The sequence below is a fragment of the Aptenodytes forsteri genome, unplaced genomic scaffold (genome assembly GCF_000699145.1).
Source record: "Aptenodytes forsteri isolate BGI_AS27 unplaced genomic scaffold, ASM69914v1 Scaffold8, whole genome shotgun sequence".
Lineage (NCBI taxonomy): Eukaryota > Metazoa > Chordata > Aves > Sphenisciformes > Spheniscidae > Aptenodytes > Aptenodytes forsteri.
The window spans coordinates 13,850,810-13,862,968 of record NW_008796218.1 but is presented as its reverse complement, the minus strand read 5'-3'; the positions used below and the strand labels follow the sequence as shown (position 1 = coordinate 13,862,968).

At 41.6% G+C, this 12,159-nt stretch overlaps 1 protein-coding gene across 1 annotated transcript in view; it reads right to left on the bottom strand.

Annotated features, from left to right (window-relative positions):
- Positions 1 to 2,799: 2,799 nt before the first annotated feature.
- Positions 2,800 to 12,159, bottom strand: part of SEC24D (SEC24 homolog D, COPII coat complex component) — a 55,748-nt gene continuing 46,388 nt past the window's right edge. The window contains exons 15-22 of the mRNA XM_009288873.2: positions 11,663 to 11,759; positions 10,845 to 10,990; positions 8,714 to 8,852; positions 8,127 to 8,245; positions 6,303 to 6,482; positions 5,575 to 5,766; positions 4,959 to 5,048; positions 2,800 to 4,558 (exon numbers count right to left, since the gene is read on the bottom strand). Of these exons, the coding sequence (XP_009287148.1) occupies positions 4,418 to 4,558; positions 4,959 to 5,048; positions 5,575 to 5,766; positions 6,303 to 6,482; positions 8,127 to 8,245; positions 8,714 to 8,852; positions 10,845 to 10,990; positions 11,663 to 11,759 (1,104 nt within the window). The 3' untranslated portion in view covers positions 2,800 to 4,417. The remainder of the gene's footprint in view (positions 4,559 to 4,958; positions 5,049 to 5,574; positions 5,767 to 6,302; positions 6,483 to 8,126; positions 8,246 to 8,713; positions 8,853 to 10,844; positions 10,991 to 11,662; positions 11,760 to 12,159) is intronic.

Sequence of the window (12,159 nt, the reverse complement as noted above, 5' to 3'; positions counted from 1 at the left end):
AAAAAAAAAAAAAAAAAAGAAAAAAAAAATTTCTACTAAATAAATCCCTCTTGAGCGTGCGGAGTTAGGTTTCTCACGTTTTTTCCCTCAAAGCTGAAATAGCTGAAGTAGTGTAAGGAAGAAAAGAATACTGCTCCAGAGAGCGTTATATGACATCTGTCTGGATGGGCAAACTTCACCAGGGAAGTGTAATGTACATGTCGTTAACAAGCAACTGACCGTACTCTTTTAATTGAGGTTAACGGGCAAGGAAATAACTTTCTACATGTCCTCTATGAAGAAAGATACCTGCCGGTCGTAATCTGAAGGTGGTGTTTCGACAGTGGCAGATTGCCTGTACAGGTAAGACAGTAGTGCGTGGGTGCGTGTACCCAAAGGCTTCGTGTCACGTACTTGTGGTTGTGGAGATGATGCTGAGAAAATACTGTAGTGAGACACTACCCCTCCCCCTGAGAAAATACTGTAGTGAGACACTACCCCCTCCCCCCCTCCACAGTTATACAGTAAAAACATCTGGTCATTTTTTTAATCGCTGTTGATTTGGACCACCATATCTAAAGTGGAGTCTGGAGATGAAAAGCTTTTAATTTCGTTACCGGTTGTCAGTTAATCTCTCAGTTGTAACACTTTAACAGAAGGAGGAGGATAACGCTTATAATCAGTGAACTGATGAATATTTCATTTACCACAAGTAAATGAAGACTTAGTTTGAGCATGCTATCCTTGAAGATAAAAAGCCTAACAAGTTTCTTCCTTTCCAATTTTATTAAATGCCACCAATCTGATGTGGGATGCCTGTCTGGATCTTGTCATGTCTTTCCATTCTGGAAGAGGCTTATAGTACTTTGAATATCTTGCACCCTATGTGAATTAAGTGAAGGATTTGACGATTACACTGACAAGATACTCAGGATGTCTCGGCATTTAGCTTCAAAGGGATTTTAAGACATCGGTCAGCTGTAAATCATTGTAAATCCAGCCATCAGCTTGAGAATTCCTTCCACTTTCCGACCCTGCTGGTTATAAGAAGTTGGTTGAAACGCTGGATGTGCGGTGTGGGTTAGCGGGCAATGCTCCCGGGCTTTCTGAGGTTCTTCCCCAGCGCAGTATCGTGAATGTGGGCTTGTTGCGTATGTTACTGAACGCTTTGTTCAGTGGAGTGGAATTAAGGCTGCAAACTAAAGAACAATTTTGATCTGACAACGGAAGTTAAATGGCATTAAGTCAAGGGATTAATTTTAGAATACTCAAATTAAAATCCTTGGCAGGGGATAGAAATATCCAGAATGCACTCTAGAAAAGAATCAATGGAGCACACTGAAACATCTGTAAGTCTTTTGTTTCTTGAATGTGGCTTTTTAAGGATACATTGAGTAACTGAAAGTGCTAGAGAATGAGGCCCGCTGTTTCTGTATATAGTAGAAAGAACGATTTCTCCTTCCAAAATTGGTAAAGTGGGTGGCAGCTTTATTGCTGTAGAAGTTGCCCAGCATAACAGGATGAAGGTCAACTTAATAACATGGAGGAATGCTTACTAATCTCTTCATAATATTCTCATGGGTGAAAAAGCAAGCAGTAGGTAAGTTCTGTGGCAAAACATGGAAGTAATTTTGAGTATAATTATTGCAGCAATTAAAAAGGAAAAAGAAAATAAAAAAGGCCTAACTACTGTAAACCTGAGTTGAATATTACAGTCCCACCCTTTGTGCTGGAGACAAGAATTGCACTTGTAATACGGCTGTGTGATAACTTTAATGATTGCTGCAAGAGCTGCTGTATCAGCGTGTCTGTATCTTGGTGCTAGTTTAGCCGTTGTGATGGCTTAATGTAGGTAAAATTTATGTGAAAGGCTAGAGCTCTGATGACTTAGCTATGCGAGTATAAATAGCTTTGTCTTACTACAACCTCTGTGCCTGAAATCCTGGCTCTCTGTAGGCTTTGCCAGTGCACAGGTGAGTGACGTGTACGCTTTGCTCCAGAATTCTAGGTGTAAAACAGCTTGCCCTAAAGCAGTTGGTAAGTGTTGGTTGCGTGGCCTGAACTGACCAAGTAGAAGATGCGCATGGTTGTGGTGCAGACGTGATCTGGCCATCGGCAAACTCCATGGAATAAGGTTAGGAAATGGGTTCTGAGCAAGCGTGGCTGAGGCAGGAGCCGCTCACCAGCTTCCTACCTCTGAGGGGAAACTCTCATTCATTGCTGTTGAGGTGAACTTTGTTCAGCAGCTGAGCACAAACGTTTCCCTCATTACACTGCCTTACTGTGTGAGCATTGCCGCATCTTCCCATTTCCTGACTCGCTTGGTAAGTGATTTTTCCAAAACAGCTTTACTTGCCAGGCTGTTCTGGCACATTTGAGACCCAGTTTGAGCGGGTCTCCTTACCTGTAACTGGGGGTGATGCCAACAGCAGAAACACACTGAAAATTCCGTAATGCCAGGTAAGCTTGCCAGTCTCTAAAGTCAGAGTAGGAGAAGGTGACCTACAGCGGTCTTTACTAATTGTTGGATGCATGGCATTGTTTATGCTGTGTAGGAGTTACTGTTGCTAATTGAACTGTGCCATGTTCCCTGGCTCCTGAAGTCAGCCTAACCACCTTTGAATGTTGTCTTGCTGTGCTTACAGGGAAAGGCAGGGGGAGGAGTTGCCTGAGCCCTGAAGCCAGTTTCCATTGCTAGTTGCCCTAAAACACCCTCTGTAGTGACCTGGGGTACTGGTTTTAGGTGCTACTGTTTGAGGTGTGGATAGTTTTTGGCAGAGGCATAAAAAACTTACTTAGTATATGAAAGAATAAACACACACATGATGATTGTATTTAATAATTGCTTATGTCTTTACACAAATGCTGGTGTCATTTTACAAAGTTCACTGATTTGGAATGGCAACAAATACTTTTTATACAGGGTAATGGCTTCAGCTAAAACGTGCTTGTCTTCGCAGCTGAATTCAGTCTGAGGATCCTTTCGTAATATAGCCACTTATTTTAAGAGCTCTCAGTCAATGCGCAAGGATACAACTGTTTTGATAAGCTATCAAACCAAAAAATATGCCTCTTGACTGCTTATCTTGGATAGTAAAATGATTAACACTAAGTAGCGACACCATTAACATGTTTAAAGGCACTTTTTTTTTTATGAGGCCCAACTCTTATCCTTCCTTTTGAGGGTTTTTTGCTTTCTTTGAAACACTGCTTTTTGTAACAATAGCTTTTCAAGTTCGGAAAAGTTCAAACCTCGCATGCAGAGGCGTTGGTCCTAAAGATACTTCATCAGTCTGTTTGTATCTGAGGTAAACAGCTCTTCCAAAGACTCTGGCTTTCTAAATTTTACCGTAAATACTGATATGAGCAGAGGCTTATTTTTCAAAGTGGCGACTGTCGAATAAATCAGTCATGTGAGAGAGGAGGTCACTGTAATAGAACTGGTATTAAGCAAGAGGCTTTCTTTTTTATAGCACCACAAATAACCTTTGGTTAATGTGTCAACTGTCTTACAGTTGACCTGCCGCTGAAATGTTGAGGGACAGATGTTCGTATCTAAGTTGTACTGGGAATATTCCAGTTAGCAAATGCACTAAATAAAACCCAACATGTTCGATTTTGAAAATGTAGTTAAATAGTATGCAAAATTAATTGCTGCCCTTAAGACTAGAGAATTGTACCATAGGAGTGTGGCATTATCATCTGCCAAACTTAGCAAAAGGATTGTTTGATTACTGTTCTTTCCGTGGCCCGTTGTTGCTAAACTTACTCAAGTCCAGTTGGTTATAACCTGAGGCATTTTTGTGTCCTGGATAATAACCCCGGGTGTGGAAGGTTACCCAGAGCTCTGTTTCTGTAGAAAGTAATGCTTGTCCCTTCCAGGAAAAAGGGGATTATTTTTCAGAGATTAGCGTTACGTGAAGGACTGACTTTGAAGTACTCCAATTGAACTACATGATTACTGCCAATCCGAGTCAACTGTGTGCCAGTTTCTGATTCGCTGTATGTGAACACACAACAGTGTTTTGTATTTTTTTCCTTTTCTGTATAGATCTTTAGCATCTTTCCTGGCTCTCGTACAACTTACAACTAGCAAAAGGAACAATTAAAGAGTTTTCTAAATTATATTTCAATAAACGCATACCATATGCTCTTAAGCGTTGACAGTTTGAAATCTGGCAGTTCAACTTAGAGAGAGAGTCAGGACTCCCAGAAGATGAATACCTGAGCGCAGAACTTCCTATTCTACAGCTTAATAAGTAAACTAAAAGTAGTGAGAGGTTGTGTGAAATGAAACTGTACAAGAAGAGCACAGAAAAGGTTCACTAAAGCACAGCAGAATGCCTGGGTACGGTGGAGCTGTGGGCCAGCCTTCAGGCACCAACGACTGTCCCTCTTGCAAAATCGGAAAAAAACTGACAAATTAGACTGAGTTTCCTTAACTGAGCAGCTGGCAGATCTCTTTGTGAACACAGCATAAGAAATCCACGTACGAAGCTCCTCCATAAATACTCTTGTCTTCTACTAGGAACTGTCGGAAAAGCATCTCTGGCTGCTCCCGTTGTTTCACTATAATCAGCTGAAAATTATCGATGAGAGAGACGTATTTTTAGGATACAGTCATACTAAATGGCAGTACTCTTTTCCTGTATCTATTACCGTATGCTGTTGAGGGGGGAAAAAACCCCAAAACTAATAAATCTCCACATTTCAGCAACTGTATTTATGAACACAGGAAAGAGAGACTAGTGTGAATTAAGGTCTGCAGAATAAAATGGTAACCTTTAGACATGACTACCTCTGAAAATATCTTCTGATTAAGAATTAAGCGCATACGAGATGCTTGTGCCTACAATGCATGCTACACGCTCACTGACATACAGGGAAATTCCTGATACGTAAAACCTTTTACAGCTACCAGTGTAAGTTTTGTCAAAGAACAGGTATGAGGACTGAGTTGAGACAGAGAGAAGTCTTACCTTCATGGTGTAGGGCTTTCGGCTCTGGATATGCTCCAGTATTGACTTAAGTTTCTTAGAAAATGGATTGTCCAGGTCAGGCAGTGATGTCTGTTAGAATGAAAGCGTGGCAGGTTGTTATATTCCAGTCACATCTCTCATGAATTCATACAAGACTAGCTGCTGGTACTTACGATCCAGGTTACTGTGGATTTCATTCTGCACTGGGAAAGGCCATCTCCTGCACAACAATGTGTCTCTCATCTGCCTCATCTTAAAGACTCATCTGTCTAAGCCATTTTTCAGTTTAAAATAATCACTATATGAAAATTCACTATCAGGAGAAACTTTAACTGTTGCAAAGTGTTTTGTTCCAATGTTTGCAATACACATTCAATAGGACTTTAGTATCTGCAACAGTGAAAGTTTAAGGTGGTTTAAAAATGTTGTGAAAGCTTCTCGCCCATAAGTGCTCAGAGTGTAAAAGCTTATTGAAGTTTTATGTATTACTTCTGGTGTCTTAATACCTTCTGCCGGTCACCTGTTTCTGCTTTTAGCTTCTTTCTCTAATTAGCAGTCTGGTCTTTCTTACTAAATCATAAATTCTGAAAAAGGGACTAAGTCTCCATCTACTCACAGCCTCCGTGCTGATGTGTGCAAAGGACGGCACGTTGAAAAGCCCTTGGATGAGCTCTGGGGGAGTGCTGACTCCCATCCACAGGAACATGCTCAGACCGTTGGCCAGAAGAAAGGCCCCTCCTTCTGAGAGGCGTTCCTCAGAGCAGCGGAGGGCAGCTGGGACAGTGTCACCCTTCAGATCCAGGCTGTGCTGCGGGGCGAAAATACACAAGAGTTGGAGACATGGTGACTTCAAGGTGACTAAAGCTCTAATGAGATACTGAAAAGTAACTATTGAAAGGTTTAGTACATCTTAGTGGTTCCTTTCCAGATTAGAGGAATTAGAAAGAAACCGCTTCTTTTTTCAGTTAATGCACTGCGTGCAAAGGAAGACCTGCCGTAAGTGGGGAGACACTTGCGTACCAGCGTTGATCTTTACTAAAGCAGGCATCTTTCATTAGCCTGGGCAAAAACCTTGTTAAAAGTACAGCGAGATTCTTGGAGGAGGCTGATGTCAATGATTGATAATGTTACTTCCCCATTTTCCATTAAACTAGAGGTTCTACCCTCCCTCCTCAATGTAGTTCAACTAGCAACTACCTCACAGTAAAAAAGTAACCCAGCGTGGTAGTGTAACGCTTGCCCAGCAGACAGAATCATCTTTTCTGCACCTGCACCATTACAAAATCGCAGCATACGGAAAACAGTTTTACTGAAAATGAGAAGATGTGCAAACACCACACTCACAATTGGCAGAAGCTGGGGATAGAAGAACAACTGTGTGTCGGCTACCCCCATAGACATGACCAGCTGTCGATGGTAAGCCCTCTCGTCAGTTGGAATTTCTGGTCTGCCAACTAGGACGCAGCTCTTCAACAGGCAGTTCATGTACACTGGCAGCACCTTCATTGCATCCGGAAGGATGAGCTGAGAGGCAGAGAAAGCTGCTTGTTTCATATATCCCGTGCGCTGGGGAACGAGAGCTGGGCTTTCAAACATTTAAATAAACCGCTGCTTGGTTTCTTTGATTGAAGAGAAAAAGCTAGGAAACTTTTTTACACGTGCTGTTTCAAACCAGCCATGACAGCTCTGAATGGTTAATACATTTAATAAGAATCCAACAGAAATCATTTGCCCTATAGACTGTAGTCATCTTCTTGGATGCTGTCATCTCCCTGTAACCCACGCTCATTTTTAGGTCCTAAATTAAAGGGGCATCACATAGGAAAAGCGGCTGTTTTTTCTCTGAACAATTTAGGAGGGAAATGAAGGTCCACAGTCTCTTTGGTATTGTTTCTAACATATTTGGACCTCACTAACATTGAACAATTCATTGCCCAGGCTTTTGATTATTGGAAGCATTGCGCGGTATGTCAAAGCCTTAAGTCTTTCACTAAGCTGAATCACCAGGACATAAGGGTGAATAATTTAAAAGGAAACAACTGTTGCTTTTACTGCAGCACTGAATTTTAAGTCATATAATTAGGATGTGCTAAAAATTCTAATCTATACGTTACATTCAAGAAGAAGACGACGACAAGAATTGGAAAATTTAAGGGAGATCAGTTTAAAGGAGATCAAAGGAACTAATCTAAAGCAAATGCCTCCAACATTGTCAGAGTCCTTTGGCCTTCCTGTTTAACTTCAGCATTAATGTACAAAATTGCCAATTGTCATTCAAAAAAAGTGTCAGCAAGCCAACCATTCCATTTTAAAGCGCCTCAAAATCTGGAGGAGATGATATGGATAGGGAAATATTTTGAGAGTTGCAAGAAAAATAGAAATTAAATGCAAATGCTTACAGGATTTGGATTTAGTTCAGCCGTCTTTGGGTATTTGTTTGAAACAGAAAAAACTTTTGTCAGAAACAGTTGCTGAAAGGATTTGAAAACACCTTCCTGTTGGTTCAGTTGGACCTCCCCAAATGCTCTCAATATATAAAAGACTGGGCTGAAAATAATAGAGATGTCTATTGTTGAGAGAATTTTCAAGTAGTGTGGAATACAAGTAATCAGGTTCCTAAAGCTTCTTACTACCCCTTGGTAAATAGAGGAGTTAGTTAGCAGACTGTTATCTTAATCCCCATGGATTTCGCCCCCCCCCCCGAGTTTGGCACCATCTAGACATCAGGTATTTATCACTCCAGCACACCTGAGACACCTACGTGCAAATTCAGATTGTTTACTAAGATACAATGTTATTTTCATTTTTTGACAACAACAGTCTTATTTGTCAAAAATTAGAATGCTAAAATCTTTAACAACATAAGAAGAAAAAATGAAAGCTTTGTGAGTCAGCACATAACTCCAGCAGGAAGAAAAAGGCTGTCTAAGCTCCTTTGTGTGAATAAGATCATCAGTTTCCTCAATAGCATTGCCATTTGTTCCGGAACAACAGCCTCCGTGTGTTGTCACTGCTACCATTGAATCCCACCTGTCATTAATTATATTTGAAAGAAAAGGAAAAGTCTGCCCTGAAATTTTCCTTTCTGGCACTGCTGACGCTGCAGGGGTGGTCGTTCATCTGCTGCAAAGCCTGGCTGGGGGAGGACTGAGGTCGGATGGGTTTTACCTGGCTTACTGCCGACGGGCTGGCACAGTTCTTCCTGTAACACGCCAGCATGTGAGCTGTCTGATTGACCAGGATCTCTCTGACCATCTTCAGTGGTTGGCTTAGAATGGCTTTAAAAGCTACAAATAAATAGAGAAGAAGAAAAGAGCGTGCTAAAGATGGACACATACTCTTAAAGCATCTATATTCCGCTAGCTTCTCATTTTACTAACCTGAGGTCTATGGCTGTTTTGTAGTCTCTTTTACAGACAGCACCCTGGAGGATGTTTACTCCTCTTTGCCAGAACCCCCCCCCCAAGGTCCAACCCTGTGACAGGATGTCCATTTCCACTCCTGTGCCTCTACAGTTTTGTGCATCACACGTTCCTAGCTACCTTCACAAGCATTACTTTTATGGCAGTATGTCTAAAATATGTAACCTATTTGTCTTTTCAATTTTATACCTCAAGAGTTGCTCAGCCTTGGAGCAGCAAGTTACAAAACATGATTTCCCACTAGGTAATCACTTCAGCTCCCTTTCCTTCCCCTTCCTCCACCCCAAAGTAAAAAAGGAAACAAAAATGGTCTGTATAAGTCTATAACTTTACCTGACTTAGCAAAGAAGTTGGTAAGCGCATCGGTCTCACAAGTCTTGTAGACATCAGCTAACTGGGAGCTACAATTTAAACCTATATTGTGTATGCGAAGTCGTCTTTGCCCGCTTATTGATGTGTAAAGGACAGCACACTGCAACAGAGGAGCAAATTACCATTTATTTTTATTTTAAGCCAAAAAGCTTCCGTCATGCAAGAGCCACCTACTTTGTGCGTAAAAGGCATATAATTACTTCTGAAGACAGCCTAGCCTTGCAGTGCTGCTTCAGTGCTTCCGTCAGCTATAGGACCAACATACCTGTATTTTTTATGGAAGTATGTATGTTAGACATAATAAAAGTTACTAATCTTAAAATTATAAAAAATAATAATATGACTGATTGAAAGGCTCATTACTCTCATTTGCTACACACTGATGGTATCGTCTGAAAACAAGAGACCACCGATTGTAAATTTGTAAATCATGCTTTGTAATTGTGTAGTATTTGAACAGCTCAAATAAACGTATCTATCTGGAAAGATGCCATACAAGAGAGAAGCTTGCTGAGAAGTACTCTGCCCATGACATTATCTCTTGGCAAAAACAACACAGAAAAACTTCCTAATCTTGAAAAAAGTTGAGTGGCTCCTTTTACGTAAGTTGCTTATGAAGTGAAACAAGACGTCCTGCTGACCCCTGTATCCTGCATCTACCATGGGCTATTATTAAATAGTAGTACACCATCATATTAAAAATTGAGGGTGTAATTTAAGCACTTCCTTATGACTCCAATTCTACTTCAATATAACGTTGATACTTCAATATAATATATGATCCAAACCCTGCAGGGCAAACACAGACTCGAAGTTACTGTAGTCTGCCTTGCATTAGCTACTGCCGCAGGTATCCCTCATATGAGAGAGCTGTAAATGCAGTATCTACGTGGCATATACATCCCTGTCGCTGCTGCACCGTGGCTCTAGGAAGCGACTTCAGACATACCAAACTGGATGTTTCACAGTGCTGTATTCATACAGGGATTAACTGCTGACCTATGACATGTATTTATAGGGGCAAGCTAAAAGCCAAGCAGAACAGAAATAAAAAGTTCAGGTAATTCCGTGGCTTAAGTTTAAAACCTTGCAAGCTGTAACATTTTCTGTCATTAAATAAGAAAAAGGTCATGACTAAACATTTAGAAGAGTAAACAACAACCTCCCATTATCTGATAATGGGCGGGACACTCCCATTCCTAACAAAAGATGTATCGCAAGTCTGTTTGTTGGCAATTTACTCAGAGAAATATCAATTATTGCCTAAGTGGTGTTGCCAAGAACTGTTACTGAGGTCCCACGTTGTGGGCTAAGGTGGGAAGCAAAGATTTAATTAGCTCTGAACCAGCCTGGCATTTTTCAACGCTCCTGATGCACTAGGCAAAATGCCTGTGCTAGCGGTGCTACTGCGGCCAGCCTGATCTGAGCTTGCAGGGCTATCCAGTTGAGCAGAGGAACGTGGAGGGCTTTCCCCTCTCTGCATGGGAGAGAGGGCGCTGCATGTCTCATCATCATTCGCAGAGTACGTCATGATGCCAGCAGGCGAGTGCTGTGGGGCTTCTAGCACTCACGTACCAAGAGCCCGAGGGAGCAGGGCAGCCAGCTGACAGTTTGCAGGCGAGAACTTTCACGGCACAGCTACCATGGCTGGTGGGTCTTGAGCAGTCCGTAGGGTTGGAAGTGATGTTTAGCAACAGAGAACTGCTCTGGAACAGAGACGTCACAAGGAACGCCACAGCAGTAGCAGTTTCCATATAAGTAGGAATTAATCTTGTATTAATCTTGTACTCCAAATAAACTTATTTAGTAAAATGGAAAAAATAATAGCTGACAAGGTCTCAGTGAGTGTTTCAGTATAGAGGTAGGTGAACACACTAACTGTCACGAAGGGCATTGTTTGTGCTTTTGAGGTAAGACGCAACCTTTGGCTAGTTGCTTAAAACCTTTTGTTGTTAGTGGCAGTCTGTCACCAGAGTCAGTGCAAGCTGTGCCTGGCTCCCATCAGTCCTACACCGTAACCTTTTTTCTGTTACGGCTGCAGAAGTTCTTAATTACATGTAATGTCATGAAACGGTGAGCAAGTTTTTTTTACCTGAATTAAGGCTCCACTGTCTTCATTCAGTTTGTCATCATGTTTGAACTCCACTGTCACTGCCTTGTCACAGTCCACTGCTGCCATCTCTACATCTGTGGTGTTGTTCATGTAAATGGCACCAAAGAAGTCCGTAGCCCTGAAACCTACAGCCAGATTAAAACAAAACAAACGTGTCCTTTTATTTAAAAACGGCAAATAAAATTGACGTTATTTTGTGACTTTCTTTTGATGGTCAGTCAATTTTGCTCACTGAAACAGGAACCTTTTTCCCTCAGGGATCTGTAGCCTCAGGGGGTCCCCACCAACTGTCCTTGCCGATGGCATTTTTTGACAGTTGGGTGAGAGGGAAAAGCTGATGGGGCCAGGAAGCTGCGCGGTGACTGTGAGACCACCCAGAACCCTTTGTGCTGGTGACTTGGCCACTCTGTGTGTGTATGTTTCTCAAATACTTGCATCTGAGGTAAGAATGAATGCTTGAAAAGTAGACACAGTAATGTTATTTGAAGTATGAAAATGAAGGAACATGTAAGTGTCCAGCAGCAACACTTTTTTATACTGCTTACTTGCCATCCAAGGTGCATGCGTGATGATCAGAAGCCCTACTCAAATTTGAAAATGAATTATTATGGAGGCACAGACAGGAAGGACATATTCATGCATTTTATCAGTCTATCCAATTACTTTTCAAGAGGTACATAATGAAGTTAAAACAGTTAGCCTGATCTTACAAGTGATCTGTACAGCACTATATTATTTAAAATTATATATTGCCATATGCATTCATGTTTATTTTCATTCCCAACGGGTACCATTACCTGTACTTGTCCGAACCCTCATTATTGCATCAAATCCAGTCTTTTTTTCTACGTCCTTCCTGAGGTCACTTAAGAACTGTGGGCTGTCAGCATCGAGCTAGAAACGCAAAGCAAAAGTTGCAGTTCCCCACTGGATGGCAGCAACGTAGCAGAAACACAACCCTCTCCCCCTCCCTGTGACACCCCACCCCCCCCTGAAATCTGTTCTTTTCACATTTAACATCTCTCTCTCCCTTTAAAAAGAGAGAAACAATGTTGATTGTTGGTTTGTTAACAGAAACATATCTATGCAAGTGTCCACCAGTTCATCACTAGGCTTGGACATCCAGAATTTCTATTCAATCAAGTTATCTCCAGTAACATCCGTTCTTGCGCTTAACCTTGCAGCCCAGCTAGGATTTTATGGCACAGCCTGAAGAATTACAGAGTAGCCTTGCTGACTTCCCAAAAAATGCTTTTGCAGGTCAGCTCCTGACACAGAGAAAATCCCCTACTTC